The sequence below is a fragment of the Cololabis saira genome, chromosome 18, assembly GCF_033807715.1.
Source record: "Cololabis saira isolate AMF1-May2022 chromosome 18, fColSai1.1, whole genome shotgun sequence".
Classification (NCBI taxonomy): Eukaryota; Metazoa; Chordata; class Actinopteri; order Beloniformes; family Belonidae; genus Cololabis; species Cololabis saira.
In genome coordinates, this window is record NC_084604.1 from 8,591,718 (window position 1) to 8,609,664 (window position 17,947).

At 41.8% G+C, this 17,947-nt stretch overlaps 1 protein-coding gene across 1 annotated transcript in view; it reads left to right on the forward strand.

The window, feature by feature from the left end:
- LOC133418696 (C-1-tetrahydrofolate synthase, cytoplasmic-like) overlaps positions 1–16,577 on the forward strand; it is a 31,884-nt gene extending 15,307 nt beyond the window's left edge. The window contains exons 11-14 of the mRNA XM_061707521.1: positions 1,974–2,085; positions 2,166–2,293; positions 13,082–13,152; positions 14,411–16,577. Of these exons, the coding sequence (XP_061563505.1) occupies positions 1,974–2,085; positions 2,166–2,293; positions 13,082–13,135 (294 nt within the window). The 3' untranslated portion in view covers positions 13,136–13,152; positions 14,411–16,577. The remainder of the gene's footprint in view (positions 1–1,973; positions 2,086–2,165; positions 2,294–13,081; positions 13,153–14,410) is intronic.
- The last annotated feature ends 1,370 nt before the right edge of the window (positions 16,578–17,947 follow it).

Sequence of the window (17,947 nt, forward strand, 5' to 3'; positions counted from 1 at the left end):
GGAGGAAGATTTTTTTTCAGAAAAAAGTCGAAATGTTGAGAAAAAAGTCGAAATTTCGAGATTAATGTTGAGGTACAATTTCGAGAAAAAAGCTGAAATGTTGAGAAAAAAGTCGAAATGTTGAGAATAATGTTGAGGTACAATTTCAAGAAAAAACTCAAAAAGGTGAAATTTCGACTTTATTCACGAAATTTCGACTTTATTCTTGAAATTGTATTTCAACATTAATATAGACATTTCGACTTTTTTCTCGAAGTGCGCAATAAAAAAAATCTTTCTCAAATATTTTTTCTCCTGCATGGGCCTTCAATATAAAAACCTAAGGCATACACATGCATTTTAATATATCATATATATTTTAATATATCATATATATATATAAATATATTATTATTTTTTTAAATGTGAAGGGGAGGGGGGGTCAGGGGGGGTTGGGAATAGGGGTGACATCCGCTGCTAGTCTGAGACGAGAAAAACACAGGGTGCCCATTCTTAATCACACCTACATTACTGCTGACTACAATAAATCCCTGTCCCACGAGAATATTTATGAACTACTTTTTAATAACTTTTTTAACTTCTTTTCCTTTCAGCTGTTTCCTTCAAGTGTCACCACAGTCAATCATCTGCCTCCATCTACCTCCATCCTCTGCATCCTCCTCTCTCTCACCAACTGACTACATGTCCTCATCCACTACAACCATAATTATTCACTAACCTCTTCTGGGCGTGTCCAAACCATCTCAGGTTTATCTGACTTTCCCTCATCACCCTTCTCTGCTACTCCAGTCTTCCTCTCCTGGCACCCTGGCATATGCTTTCTTAGGTCCACAAGATGCAAGGCACCCACCTTCTGACCTTCTCTGTGCTTCTCCATCAACAAAAAGCTGTCCATCACCTCTTCATCACCTCCATTGTCTTCTCCAAAATGCTAATTAAAGTCTGCACCAATCACTACTCTTTCATCTCTGAGGATGCTCTCCATCATTTCATCTAACTCACTCCAGGGTTTATCCTTCTCTTTTAACTCACATCCCACCTGTGGAGCAATTAACACCATTGAAGATCACACCTGTTTCTATCTTCAGGCTCATCGCTCTATCTGACTCTCTTTGCACCTCCATAACATTCCTAACAAGCCCTTCCTTCGAGATAAGTCCTACCCCACTCCTCTTCCCATCAGCACCCTGATAGAACAGCTTGAACCCTGCTCCTAAGCTTCTAGCCTCGCTACCTGTCCACCCAGTCTCCTGGGCAGACACGCAGAACATCCACCTTCCTCCTCTGCATCATATCAACCAACTCTAGTTTTTTATCATAGTCCCAACATACATAGTCCCTGTTTCTGTCAAGGTGTGGTTGTTGAGGACCCAAATGCAGGAGAGCAGGAGGCGGCAAAAAGGCAGGAATTTATTGAACAAAACAAAAACCAAAAGCGCTGCAGAGCAGGATCAAAGGCTGAACAAAAACAGGAATCCAAAAAACTAGAGGAGACATGGAGGGAGCAAACAGTACGGACCGACCGGGAGCAGGGGAAAGTCAAGACTAGATATACACAGGGGATAACGAGACACAGGTGCAGACAATCAGGGCAGATGGGAAACAGGAGGGACAGAATTGAAACTCAAAAACTGGGGGAAGTGTCAAACTCTGACAGTTTCCAGTTCTAGTCTCTATTCTTCTTTTCTCTTTGTCGATGGACATGTCTCGACCAATGCCCTATGGGGTTCATTGGTCTTGTCTTCACATGTTTAGTTTGGTGTAGGTTTTACGTTTGCTCAAAAACACACTGGTCTCTGACCCCCGGGGACTGCATTCTTTAGCGAAAGGACAATCTTTTCACATAAGCAATCATGTTTAAATGTCGTAGAACACAAGCAAAAGCATAATTACACCTGTTTATTTTGAAATTATTATTTTTTTTCCGTGATCATTAATTTCCTGTCTATTGATAATCCATTTCCTGTGTGCAGGTGGGCCGGGCGGACATCCTGGTGGTGGGGGCAGGCAGAGCAGAGATGGTGCGAGGAGAGTGGGTGAAGGAGGGGGCCGTGGTCATCGACTGTGGCATCAATCACATCCCAGGTTCAATTGATCAATACATATATTGATAAATCAGACGTCTGCATCATCAATCCCTCTGATCTCTGACTTCTGACCTGCAGACGAGACAAAGCCAAGCGGTAAACGGGTGGTTGGAGATGTTCACTTCACCTCAGCCAATCAGAGAGCAGGATTCATCACACCTGTTCCAGGAGGGGTGGGGCCGATGACAGTGGCCATGCTGATGGAGGTTGTATCATGATCATTATTATTATTAGATAAGAGCTTTATTTTTCACTGAGCCAACCTCCCAAAACAGTTTGTTTGCCAAGCCACTCTGTCAAGGTCAGATCGTAGAATCAACAATTGTACTTGGGTCAAGCCAACTCCAGTAATTTTCCGTCTGCCTTGAGTCTCTGGTTCATCTCCATGCCGACTCCGAACAGTCGAAGTTGTGGTCGATTCCGACCAAGCCGAGCTTCCAACTTCTCCAAGGTCTTTTCCATCCTGCCAATGAGTTCAAGAACCGCAGCTAGCTTGCGATTCTGCTCAAGAATTGCATCATGCGATTGCGTCAATTGCTCATGATTTTGCTCTTGTTTCAGTGAGAGTGATTGTTGCACAGCTTATCTCTTCAGCCACGTCAGGCAGCTCTGAAAGGGCCAAAATAGCTGTAGATGTTTTCCGAATTTGTGAATATGCCAGGTAACAGAAATCCTGTTATCAGAAATCCAATGATAAAGGCATCTTCAACATCCTCGACTGGCAGTATGGACAGACACACGATCCTCCACGTCTGCCAAGAGTCCATTGTGTATCCAGCAGCAGACGTCCCGTCGGATCAAGAGGGCTCCCCTTTGCTCTGTCTTCTCGTCGAGAAAATTTGGTCAGTTGCGTTGAGAGACCAGCTGACCAGATCCATGGTTTTAGAAATCTTCGGAGAAATCTACCCGCCCTCCAGATTAGGGCTGGGCGATATGGCAAAAAAAGTTATCACGATTTTTTTTCCCATATTGAACGATCTCGATTTTTAATCACGATTTTTTAAATCAGAAGATCCCCCCTCCCTTCTGGAATAAAATAGAAAGAAACCAGAGATTGTTTTTTTTTCTATTAACAAATAAAGCAAATAGCATGTTTTAACAAGAGCCATATAGAAAATGGCACAACAAACAGGTAGTTTTAAGCAGTTTAAAAAGGTTTCAAGTAGTTTTAGCAGACAAAAAAAAATTTCATGATCATTTAAAATGTAAACCAACCAAAAAATGCGGTTGTTCACAGTTTTTCATTTATTTTGCCTTTTTTTTCACAATTGCATAGATAAAATTGCAATGACATTATTAACAACAAAAACAGTAAACTCATGAGTTGAGCCACTGTCAAGCAGCTGGCGATGCGGTTGCTTAAATTGACCAAAAGGTGGCTCTTTAACATCACAGTTTGTGTACTGTGCGTGACTCTGACGCTGGTTAGTAATTAAGGAGTTAAAACTCACTCGCCACTTAGGGGACTGCAGTAGGAGCATTTATTAAATTTATTAACTGTAGTACCGCTATTATGAGAGGTTATTTCTCACAGTATTAGCCTAAAAGGGACTTAAGGCTGATTTATGGTCCCGCGTTGCACCAACGCAGAGCCAACGGCGTAGGGTACGCGGCGACGCACACCGTACGGCGCGCGTCGCAACGCGGTTAGGCTTTCTTTTTATACAAACTGATTAAACTGATTACATTCTGTAGTGGATAGCCTGAGTAATAAGGACGTACCGTTTTTATGGTGACAAAAGAATCATCATTTTGTCAATCTAGCTGACTCTGTCTCAGACACTCACATAATTAGCTCTGGTATTCCACAGGGCTCAATTCTGGGCCCTCTTTTGTTCTCTCTGTATATACTGCCCCTGGGAGAGCTTATTAGTGCTCATGGAGTGAACTTTCATTTTTATGCTGACGATACTCAGCTATATCTCTCCGTAGCTCCGGATGACCCCTCTGCCCTTGATCCATTGTTGACCTGTCTCTCTACCATTAAATGCTGGATGAGTGAAAATTTCCTCAAATTAAATGAGGACAAAACTGAAGTTCTCATAGTTGGCTCCAATGAGCAGAAAGAATTAATTAAAAACAGACTTGGTAACCTAACTGTAGCAAATAACCATACAGTAAGGAACCTGGGGGTTATCATTGACTCTGACCTAAATTTCAATGCGCATATGAATTTCATTATCAAAACCGCATTCTTTCACCTTAGAAATATTGCACGCATTAGATCATATCTGTCTCTGGTTGATGCAAAAACACTGGTCCATGCATTTGTTTTCTCCCGCATTGATTACTGCAATGCACTATTTTGTGGCTTACCAAAAAAAACGTCAGACCGGCTTCAAATAGTCCAGAATGCAGCAGCAAGAATTTTAACCAGAACCAAAATGAGACAACACATTACCCCTGTTTTAGCCTCACTACATTGGCTTCCAGTAGTTTTTAGGATTGATTTTAAAATTCTCTTACTGGTTTATAAAGCCTTAAATGGACTAGCACCTTCCTACCTCCTCGACTGCCTACCTAGATATGTCCCAGGCCGCCATCTCAGGTCCACAACCGCTGGCTTGCTCCAAGTGCCTAAAAGGATGGCAACTAAAAGACATGGCGAGGCAGCTTTCTGCTTCTACGGCCCGACAGCCTGGAATAAACTTCCAGTACACCTTAGACAGGCATCCTCAGTTGACATATTTAAAGCACAGCTCAAGACCCACCTTTTTACTCTTGCTTTTAGCTGAATTTTAAAGGTTTGTTCTTACCTGTGTGTGACCCCATTTATGCTTACTGCCGTGCCTGTTTTACTCTTTTACTCTTTTTGCTCTTTGCTATTGCTTTTATTGCTGGTTTTATTCTGTTTGCGATATTGTTTTTTTCACTGTCTTAAAACTGCTTTGTTTTTATTTTTGCTTGCTTGCTTATCTTCTCTTGACATGTAAAGCACTTTGAGTTGCATTCTATGACAGGAAAGGTGCTATATAAATAAAGTTTATTATTATTATTATTATTATCTGCTGAGCTCTGCTTGTTGCCTCCGACACATTCACTCCGCTGAGCGCGCACACACACACGCACACACACACACACATGCACGCACACACACACACACACACACACACACACACCCACCCATGTCGGGGCCGCGGAGTTTCTCCAGGTGATCAGTAATTTGTGGTACAAGCAGAGCGAATCACAACTTTAATGAGTGCGGTTCAGTTTGACATTATTGTCAGTCTATGAGAAAAACATTTAATTTTATTAAAATCGAAAAATAATATTTATAGGCTAAAAAAATAAGCGTCATTAAAGTAGCCGGCTGGACCTAATCGAGTAGTCGGCTATATGGCCGGCGCTTGTGGAAAGCCCTGCTTTAAGGAACGGACCAGAATTATGCATGGAATGGTGAATAAACGTAAAACACAGAGCTACGTACGTCTCCCGTCTGGATCCTTACCGACTGCCGCGGCATCTCATGTCATGCGCATGATCAATTAATGCAGACAGCGCGGTGCCAGGAAAGTGGGTTGTGATTGGTTGTCATGCACTTTGCTGCAGCATGTTTTGCATGTGATCGAGAAAGTAGACCCACAGCTGATCACCGTGATCGAACTTAATTTGATCGCGATCACAAATCGAGATCGTATAATCGCCCAGCCCTACTCCAGATCTACATTTACTCTAGGAACTATGAGTAAACCTGCACTCTGCACCTGCAGCTCTGTTAGGAACATAAGGAACTATCAGGTCTTGCAAATATCGCAGAGCTAGGACGTTTTGGGGTTTATACGTTGGGGTTTATAAGTAATAAAATGTTGAATGGGGGTCTCGCGGGATCTTGGACAGGATGGCAGCGTAGCCTAGACCTCCACGCAACCGAACACTAACTTTGTAAAAATCCCACGAACGCACCAAAACTTTTGAGTAAACCGGGTGGTTCTTGATATGTCTAACCCGCCTGCAACAAAACAGTGTGAAATTTTCACTAGAAGACGCAAGGCAAGTTCAGCCACGACGACGACTCCGACAGAGACGGCTGCAGAAGCTAGCAGCAGCATGGCCAACATAGCCGACGTACTGGCCGAGTTGAAGTCTCTCCGCTCGGACTTTGGGTCAAAACTGGACAACATTGAACACCGTCTATCTGATGTAGTGAACTCAATTGTGACAATGGAAGGCAAACTTTCAGAAGTGGAACGTGACGTGTCTGCAAACGCAACTCGTGTCGGAGAGGCAGAAACACGCATTTCAACAGCAGAAGATGAGCTGAGGCGCACTCAGGATCTGCTGGCGTCAGCTTCAAAACGGCTTACCTTTCTTGAATCGAAGACGGAGGACCTGGAAAACCGAGGCAGGCGAAAGAATCTGCGGCTGCTGGGTCTGCGAGAGCGAGCTGAAGGAAATACACCACTCTTCGACTTCGTGAACGACATGCTGCCGCGATGGCTGGGCTGCCCAGACAGAAGCTTCACTCTGGAGCGAGTGCACCGCACGCTACCACCGGCCAAACCGAACCAGAACCGAGTTGTTCTGGTTCGGTTTCTGAAGTTTCAGGATAAGGAATTTGTGTACCGCGAAACAAGACAGCGGGAGATCAAGCATGACGGAGTCAAGCTGTCTTTCTCCCAAGATTTGTCTGCGGAGACGGTCCGTATCCGGCGGGGATTTGCCCCGGTGGTGAACCAGTTCGTGTCCATGGGAGCCTTTCGAGGATTTCAACATAATCCTTGTAAATTGAGAGTACTCCACAATGGCAAAATCCATCTCTTCTCAACACCACAAGAAGCCGAAAAGTTTCACCGGGACATCATACGACCTGCGTGAAGTGAGTACAGACCACTGTGCTGCGTTATAAACAGTACTCGAAATTACGACGGACTTGAACGCATCAAGAAAGTAAACAAACACGTCAGGTACAAGCGATGTACAGAAACTGATGAAGACTGTTAACTGAAGAGCCAAATTGTTTGAATTTAGAGTTGGAACCAGGGACTAAAAAGATAAAGAGTCACGATAAAAGTTAAGAACAGGTAGACAATCTATTTTATTTTATTCTTATTTGTGGTGCAACATACAAACCAACATTATTTGTGGTACGGCATGATTAATGCAATCTTTATTTTTCTCTATTTTTTTACTTTATGAATAAGGTTGTTTTTTTTGGGTTTTTTTTCTGAGAACAGAAAAAGGGGTTTATATTAAAATAGGATATATTATGGTTGTGTGGGCTCATGGCTGTTCTGCCAGAGCCGGGGATACGCAGACTAGCTGCTCCTCAGTGTGAGTGGATCAGCGTCCTCCAAAGTTGGTTTAACAAGGGGGGTGGGAAAGCATTTCAGTTCAGGAATGCTAGGGGGTGAGATTGGTATTTTTTTTTGTTCTAGTGTTTTTTTTTGTTTTTTTTTTGTTTGTTTGTTTGTTTTTCTCCTTTCCCCTCCATTGTGTATTATATTTATGGTTTTGGCAGGGTCAGTCACATTTATACCCTTATCAAGATGTCAAAAGATGTCATCAAAGTAGAAAACTGTGTTAATGAACAATTCTGAAATTAAGATTACTTGTTGGAATGTTAGGGGGCTTAGGAAACTAACTAAACTGAAACAAATAATAAACAGGTTAAAACAACTCAAGTCAAAAATTGTTTTTCTACAAGAAACCCATCTGTTGGCCTCTGACATAATCAGTTTAGAAAAAAGATGGCCAGGTCAAGTGATTTGTGCCTCTCATAATAATTATGCCCGAGGTGTTGCCATCCTCATACACAAGTCAGTTCCGTTCCAAATAATCAAATCTATTCAAGATCCAACCGGCAGATATGTAATTGTACAAGGAAACATCCTATCACGTAAAGTTAATCTTATTAATATTTATGGTCCTAATGAGGACACACCTTCTTTCTTTAAAAAATTGCTGTTGACTGTGTCCACCTTAGAGGGTCTCTATATCTGTGGCGGGGACTTTAATTGTACATTAGACCCAGTGATGGATCGACTTACTGGAGTTGATACCTCGCATACACGGACGAGAAAAATACTGACAGAATTCATAAGGGATCTGAGGCTAGTTGATGTGTGGAGGAAACAAAATCCAAATAAAAAAGAATTCTCCTGTCATTCCGCCACTTATAAAACATACTCGCGAATTGATTACTTCCTGATATCTGTTGAATTGGTGACTAATGTTTCAAATTGCTGGTATGACAGCATAGTGATTAGTGATCATGCAGCTGTGTCAATGGAATTTAGCCTTGGCCAGTTTGCTCAACATTCTCCAAGATGGAGGTTTCAGGCGCACTGGCTACAAGACCCATCCTTTCTTAAATTCATAGGAGACTGTATAGATAATTACTTTCTACTAAACACGGACGAGACAACCGCCAGTGTACGATGGGAAGCATTTAAAGCTTACATAAGGGGAGAAATGATTAAGTATACAAGCTCCAAGACTAAAAAATACAAAAAGGACATACAAACGTTGGAAAAACAGATTAAAACACTAGAATTAGAACTTTATGAGAATAACGGCACGGAAAAACAGGAGGAAATAACGGTACTGAGAGCTAAATACAATAAACTAACAACTGATAAAATTGCTAAAAACCGCTTGTGGACCAAGCAAACCTACTATGATCAGGGAGAAAAGCCAGGCAAATTACTGGCCTGGCGGGTTAAGAAAATGCAAGCCCAAAGAACAATTAACAGTATAACGACAACGTCAGGTGATTTAACAACAGATCCAATTGAAATTAACGCAACCTTCAGAAACTTTTATGAATTATTGTATACGTCGGAATACGCAGGAGACACACAACAACAAGAAGCATTTCTCGATCAATTACAATTTCAGAAACTGTGTGAAGATGAAAAGGAAGTACTGAATAGTGCACTAACAGTAGAAGATCTTTGTGATGCTATGAACAGTATGAACACTGGGAAAGCACCTGGTACTGATGGGATACCTATAGAATTTTATAAAAAATTTAAACAGAAACTGGCACAACCTTTATTAGATATGTTTAATGAATCATACATAACGGGAAGTCTTCCACCATCATTAAGACTAGCTATGATAACTGTGATCTTAAAACCTAACAAACCACCAACCAGTTGTTCATCTTATAGGCCCATCAGTTTAATGGGATGTGATACGAAAATTTTGTGCAAAGCTCTATCTAAAAGGTTAGAACAATATCTTCCTCAGCTGGTCAGTAATGATCAAAATGGTTTTGTATTAAATCGACAAGGCTTTCACAACATTAGGAGAGTTTTAAATGTGCTGTTTGAAAAAAGAAATGCAAAAGATAATGCAATGTTGTCAGTTGACGCTAGCCAAGCATTCGATAGGATAGAATGGCAATACCTTTTTCATCTGCTTCCCAGATATGGACTAGGCGAAACATTCCTCAAATGGATTACATTGTTGTATACAAATCCAACAGCAGAAATATTGACTAATAGCACAATCTCTAAATCCTTTAGTTTACAACGCTCAACCAGACAAGGCTGCCCACTGTCTCCTCTGCTTTTTACTCTGGCATTAGAGCCTCTCGCAATTGCAGTAAGGACACATCAGAATATATCTGGCATTAGAATTCGGGGTGTAGACCACCATATAGCATTATATGCTGATGATATAATCTTCTTTTTAACAAACCTGAAGGACAGTATTCCAAACCTGATCACTTTAATTGAAAACTTTGGCGAGTTCTCCGGATACAGAATTAATAAATCTAAGTCAGTGCTGTTGTTTCTAAGTGAAGAGGAAAGACTCAACCCCAAAATAGATACGCCATTTTTGACGACACAGGATGGATTTAAATACCTGGGTGTAATGATTACCCCAAAACTGGATGACATTGTTCCCACAAACTATGACCCTCTGGTGGACACAGTCACGGAAATGTTGGATCGATGGTCTAAATTGCCGATATCAATGATTGGACGCATAAACCTAATTAAAATGTCTGTTTTACCTAAATTTATATATCTTTTTCAAGCAATCCCACTCCCACTACCAAGTAACTTCCTTAATAAAATTGATAGTGTGTTTAGCCAGTTCATTTGGAACAACAGGAAGGCTAGGCTTCGGCTCCAGTTATTATATTTACCATATGAAAGGGGAGGACTTCAGGTCCCAAATCTTAAATGGTATTACTGGGCTGCTCAACTAAGTTCTGCTATGTACTACTTTTCAGAATCTACCCCACCTACTTGGGTGGATATAGAACAAAAGTCAGTGTCAGATTTGCCCATGAAGCAGTACTTATATTCATCAGATATCAGGACACTGAAAAAGCAGACAAAAAACCCTTTTGTGAAAAACACAATATCAGTATGGTATGCAACACATAATTATGTTGATGAAACAATAACTTTGTCACAATTCACTCCTTTATGGGGAAATGAACAGTTTAAACCGGGTAAATTGGATAGGGGATTTAAATTATGGGCCGAAAAGGGAATTGGAATGGTCTCGGATCTTTATTTTGAAGGTATCTTTCTCACATTTATACAACTATGTCAGAAGTATCAAATTCCCCGAAAACATTTTTTCAAATATTTACAAATAAGAAGTTTTATAGCATCAAAATATGAGACAATTATGATCACACCCCCACTGTCAGTTATTGAAGAGACTGTGCTTAATAATTTGGATGGTAAGAAGCATATATCTAGATTTTATAACCTTTTTGCAAAACACTCATTGGAATCAGCATCCGACAGATTAAATGCCTGGAGAACAGACATACAGGATGAGATAAGTGAGAGAGATTGGGGATTGGCATGTTTAAAGGCCCAAAAGAATTCAATAAACACAAGGTTCAAATTACTGCAATATAAATGGTTAATGAGAGTTTACATAACTCCTGTTAAACTTCACCATTTTTCCCCTAACATTCCGGATGTTTGTGTTAAATGCCTCACTGAAAAGGGAACTTTGATGCACTGCTTGTGGGAATGCCCTAAGATTCTGCTATTCTGGAAAAAGGTCGTCAATTGCTTGTCATTGATGACCAAATGTAACATCCCTTTGATACCAAAAGTCTGCATACTTGGGATATACCCCAAAGACACGATCAACACAACAAAGCAATCAAAAATGACTGACTTTGGACTTCTCCATGCAAGGAGAGTGATTGCACTACACTGGAAAAACGTTGAACCACCATCACTTGGACTGTGGAAGAAGGAGCTGATGACGGGTCTTGGTCTGGAGAGGTTGACTTATATAGTCAAGGGTAAACAGAAGGAATATATGGATGTTTGGGACTCATTTATGTCTTTCTTGACCAACGAGATGGATAACACTGAATAACAAAACAAAACTTACACTGGCGATGTGAATGTACGATCCTGCCTTTTTAATTTTAATTTTACAGCACTTTATTAGTTTTTTTTTTTTTTTTTTTTTTTTTTTTTTTTTTTTTCTTTTTAGGGGGTATATGTGTATATATATGTGGAAAAAAAAGTTTGTAAATTTGACATAAGTTCTGATATGCTTGTTAAACTTCAATAAAAAATATTGTTAAAAAAAAATAAAATGTTGAATTGGATTCTGAATTTTACGGGGACCAATGGAGCGAAGCTAACACTGGAGAGATGTGGTCTCTCCTGCTGATTCCAGTCAGAACTCGCGCTGCTGCATTTTGGATCAGCTGGAGGATATTCAGAGAATTACTTGGACATCCTGCTAATAATTAATTACAGTAATCTAGCCTAGAAGATACAAATGCCCGAATTAGTTTTTCCACATCACTATGGGAAAGGATGTTCCTAATATTTGCGATATTACAGAGATAGAAAAACTCTGTTTTAGAAACCTGATTGATATACAATTTAAACAACAAATCCTGATCAAAATAACAGAGACTTCTCACAGTTGCACTGGAAGCCATCGCAACACCATCTAGTCCCTTCCTGAGAGGCTCTGAACCACAAATAATAACCTCTGTTTTATCAGAATTTAAAAGTAAAAAATGAGTGGACATCCAGTCCTTGATTTCCCTAAGACATGCCTGAAGTTTAGCTAACAGTTCTGTTTCGTCTTCATAGACAAATAGAGCTGCGTATCATCAGCATAACAATGAAAGTGTATGCCGTGATTCTGGATTATACTTCCCAATGACTGCATGTATAAACTGAACAAGATTGGCCCTAGCACTGAACCCTGCGGGACACCATAACAGACCCTCGACTGTTCTGAAGAAACCTCATGTACATGAACAAACTGGAACCTGTCAGATAGATATGATTTAAACCAACGTAGAGCTGTCCCTTTAATCCCAACAACATGCTCTAACCTGTGCAGTAAAATGCTGATCTACAGTGTCAGAAGCAGCACTGAGGTCCAGTAAAACCAATATGGACACTAATCCCTTATCTGAGGTCCAGTAGAACCAGTATGGACACTAATCCCTTATCTGAGGTCCAGTAGAACCAGTATGGACACTAATCCCTTATCTGAGGCCATAAGGAGGTCATTCGTGACTCGAACCAGTGCTGTCTCTGTGCTATGATGCATTCTGAACCCTGACTGAAAAACTTCAAACAGATCATTTCTATACAAATGTCACATAACTGACTTGCAACTACCTTTTCCAGAATTTTAGATACAAATGGAAGGTTGGAATTGGTCTATAATTAGCTAAGGTGTCTGGGTCAAGAGAAGGTTTTTATGTAAAGGTTTTATTACTGCAACTTTGAAAACCTGTGGTACATATCCTAAGTTTAGGGATAGGTTGATTTGGTCCAGTATTGTCGTGCCAATAAGAGAAAGAACATGTTTGAATAGTGGAGTCGGATGGGGTCTAACATACATGTGGTTGACTTAGCTCTATTGACGAGTGAAGTCAGCTCAGGGAGGTTTATAGGATCAAAACAGTCTAGAGTCAAATCAGAGCCAAAGGGAGGCGCTAAAGCTGAAGAAACGCCCACAGTCGCCACAGGGTAGGCCAGGTTGATTTCTTCTCTAATTCTGATGATTTTACTTGGTGTGTGTTTCAGAACACGGTGCAGAGCGCTCACCGTTTCCTCCAGAGGAGTCAGTCATGCAGATGAAAAAAGGACACCAGCTGGTAGGTGTGAAGCTCCATCCATCCATCCATTTCTATACCTGTGCAGGGTCACAGGGGTCTGCTGGAGTCTATCCCAGCTATTTTCAGGCGAGAGGCAGGGGTTCACCCTGGACAGGTCACCAGTCCATCACAGGGCCACACATACAGACAGACAACTAGGCATACTCACTCACACCTACGGTCAATTTAGAACCATCAGTTAACCCAGTGCTTCTCAATCCTGGTCCTCGTGGGCCCCTGTCCTGCATGTTTTAGATGTTTCCCTGCACCAACACACATGATTCTAATTAAAGGTCCTCACTAGCTTGTCATCAAGGTCTGCACAGCTCTGTTGATGACACAGGTACTTTTATCACGGTGTGCTGAAGCAGGGTAGCATCTAAAACATGCAGGACAGTGGTACTCGAGGACCAGGATTGAGAAACACTGAGTTAACCTAACCTGCATGTTTTTGGACTGTCGGAGGGAACCCACACAAACACGGGGTCGGGGAGAACATGCAAACTCCACACAGAAAGACCCCGCCGGGCCTGGGAGTTGAACCGGGGACCTTCTCTTAGGCAACCACTAAGCCAACCACTAAGCCAACCACTAAGCCAACATGCTGCCCGGTTTCACTTATACAGTTTTACCATGTCGATCTCCTGTAGAGATCTACAGTAACAGTCTGTGTTGCAGCGGAACTGAAGATATCTGTTCTCCAGGTGAACACAGAGGTATTTATACTCCTCCACTTCTTCTCTCGTGGGGAAAGAACCATCGAAGCTAGTCCTGGCTCTCCTTAAATCCACAATCCTCTCCTTGTCTTCATGTTCAAGATGAGATGATCGTTGAGATCAGATTAAAGTCCCGATTCAGGTCCAGATTCAGGTCCATGTCAACAGTTTAGAAGTCCCTGCGAGTCAGTGTGAGCTGAGGAAGCTTCTAGATGGCGGTAGAAACATCTTCAAGAACCATGAAAAGGATGTTCAGTTGTCTTGTGTCAAGACTTCCAGAGTTGGAAATCCAGAATTTTCATCCACAAACTTCGAGAGATATTTGTGCATCAAATTTTGTTTGACTTTACAGATTTATGTTTTTAAAATTAGAATCTGAGGGTTTTTTTTTTTTCAAAATTAGTGAATATATGAAGTGACCTCTTTTGAGCTTTTTTTTTTATCAAGGTGTGAAAGGTTATTAATTGAATTGAATTGAATTGAATTATTTGTTTTTTTGCATGTTTTTTTGTCTGTAATTCCTCCAAATGCTTGTTTTTCAGACGGTCGGCGGTCCGCAGCTCAACAACCAGCCGGCGTCTTCAGAACGATCACTTCCTGCTTGGCGCTCCGGACCTACTAGCGGTTTCTGCTTCTTTCTTCATCCTTGTTGCAAAGACTTGGAACGTTTCCAGGGAAATCTGGGAACTTCAGGAACTTTCAGTGGGAAGTTTAGATGGGAAATGTGGAAACTCATCAGTATTAACAGGAGGTTACGGGAGGTTTGTCTTCGCTCATAAGAAGACATTCATCTAAACTCAAAGTTCTTGTCCGGTTCAGTACTTTGTAAAAACATTTTCCTCGGTTGAAATTAATAATCTGGTTCAGGTTTAAGATTTTCTTTGTTGTTTCACTTCTGGAAGAAGTTCTTTTTTACATGTCGTGACGTTGCATACATCGTAGGTCACGGGTGCTTTTACGTCCGGATCAGAGCCACCTGACATCTGTTACTGCATCATGCACCAGCTGTTCATCAGGACTTGATGATCGACCCCTTCAGAACCTCTGTGGACCTCGAGGTCCATCCACGTCGGACATTCTTTCACTGTTCATGTGTGTTCTTGTGTTCATGTGTGTTCTTGTGTTCATGTGTGTTCTTGTGTGTTCATGTGTGTTCTTGTGTTCTTGTGTGTTCATGTGTGTTCATGTGTGTTCATGTGTGTTCTTGTGTTCTTGTGTGTTCTTCTGAGATGGAAGAAGTCCCGGATGCGTTATGGCTCTGCCCATTTTATCGAGAATGCATCAAGCGGATTTGTGTTGACTTGAGATGGCAAAGTATCCCAGAATGCAAGAATATACCGTATTTTCCGCACTATAAGGCGCACCTAAAAGCCTTTAATTTTCTCAAAAACCGACAGTGCACCTTATAACGCAGTGCGCCTTATATATGATCATTACGGTAATTTCTGTTACTGTAGTCAGGGGGATTGTGGGTAATGTAGTTGGTGTGGCCGAAGTAATGGCGCTAAAAACATCAGGAATCGTCATATACGTTAAAGACGACAGCAGCAACGCTGACTCCCATAATGGCGACTTTGACGAGACTGAGCAAAGCTGGTTTTTATTTTGTTAATAAAGTTACTTTTCTTCTTGTTTTTTTTTTTTGCATTTGCTCTAGGATTTTGTAGCATTTCCTGTAGCGCAGCTCCATCAGGTAGATACTTAACTCAACCCCAGCCGCTATAGTACGGTATCTTACCATATATCTAGTGCGCCTTATAATGCAACGCGCCTTATATATGGAAAAAGTTTTAAAATACGTCATTCATTGAAGGTGCGCCTTATAATGCGGTGCGCCTTATAGTGTGGAAAATACGGTAGTTAATGTAACTTTATATTTGTGGTTATAGGTCATAAGCTATAAATATAGAGGTTTTTTTTTTCCCTTCTACAGAACTTTATTTATGGTACAGCTAGTATACAAAAGCGTAGAAACAATTAAAACCATATTGTATAAAGACTTGAGCAGGAACATGCGTTCTCCGTCCCGCAAAGCCCCTTCCCCCGACTTTTACTTACACGTCCCTTCCCCCAACATTAACTGACAAATCCCTTCCCACCCACTTGTACTTATACATCCTTTCCCCCCTTTGTACTTAAACATCCCTTCCCCCAATTCATACGTTCCCCCGACTGGTACTCTCAAATCCGTTCCCCGACTCGTACTTACACATCCCTTGTCCCTAGTCGTACTTACAAGTCCCTTCCCCAGACTCGTACTGACAGGTTCCTTCCCCCGACTTGTACTTACAAGTATGGACTTCCCTAGAACACAAGTCCGTACTTGCATTACTTGGATTACTTTCTCTTGTTGACATGAAATGCATTCTGGGATGCTTTGCCATCTCAAATCTACACAAGCCTCAGCTGGATTTATCCTCCATACAGCAGGAAAGGTCTGCATACACCAGAGGGCAGTGAAGAGTCGACTTCTAATTTAGTTCTGAAACAGAAAAAACAAACAAACAAATGTTCCACCAATCATTTAAATTCCATTTATAAGCTAACCTGGACTTTTAACACTTTCCAGTTTATTCCCATTAACTCCCAGAGAAAGTTTCCAACTTTGAAAACACTTTATTTTCAATTTTTCAGTCTTGGATATGATCGATTGAAAACCTGATCAAATGTGAAACAAATAAAAATGGTTTTGATGTCTATTTGGACCAAAGCAGAAGCTCCGAAGTGTAAGTTCCTGAAAACAAAACTCCTCATCTGGTTCTGCCTACAAAGTCACTTTTAAACCTTTGAAACTGAACTTTTCTAAGAAAAGGGAGATTTCTCCAGGGATGTTTTAAAGAAATCAAATTGATGATGGATGGATGAATGATGGATGGATGGATGGATGGATGAATGGATGATGGATGGATGGATGGATGGATGGATGAATGATGGATGTTGGAGGGGTGGATGGATGGATGGATGGATGGATGATGGATGGATGGATGGATGGATGAATGGATGATGGATGGATGGATGGATGAATGATGGATGTTGGAGGGATGGATGGATGAATGATGGATGGATGGATGGATGGATGAATGATGGATTTTGGAGGGATGGAGGGACAGATGGATGAATGATGGATGTTGGAGGGATGGATGGATGATGGATGTTGGAGGGGTGGATGGATGGATGATGGATGTTGGAGGGGTGGATGGATGATGGATGTTGGAGGGGTGGATGGATGGATGATGGATGTTGGAGGGGTGGATGGATGGATGATGGATGTTGGAGGGGTGGATGGATGAATGATGGATGTTGGAGGGGTGGATGGATGGATGATGGATGTTGGAGGGATGGATGGATGGATGATGGATGTTGGAGGGGTGGATGGATGGATGATGGATGTTGGAGGGGTGGATGGATGGATGATGGATGTTGGAGGGATGGATGGATGGATGATGGATGTTGGAGGGGTGGATGGATGGATGATGGATGTTGGAGGGACAGATGGATGAATGATGGATGTTGGAGGGATGGATGGGTGAATGATGGATGTTGGAGGGGTGGATGGATGATGGATGTTGGAGGGGTGGATGGATGGATGATGGAGGGATGGATGGATGATGGATGTTGGAGGGGTGGTTGGATGATGGATGTTGGAGGGGTGGATGGATGGATGATGGAGGGATGGATGGATGATGGATGTTGGAGGGGTGGATGGATGATGGATGTTGGAGGGGTGGATGGATGGATGATGGAGGGATGGTTGGATGATGGATGTTGGAGGGGTGGATGGATGATGGATGTTGGAGGGGTGGATGGATGGATGATGGAGGGATGGATGGATGATGGATGTTGGAGGGGTGGATGGATGATGGATGTTGGAGGGGTGGATGGATGGATGATGGAGGGGTGGATGGATGGATGATGGAGGGATGGATGGATGAATGGTGGATGTTGGAGGGATGGATGGGTGAATGATGGATGTTGGAGGGATGGATGGATGGATGGATGGATGGATGGATGATGGAGGGACAGATGGATGAATGATGGATGTTGGAGGGATGGATGGATGGATGATGGAGGGACAGATG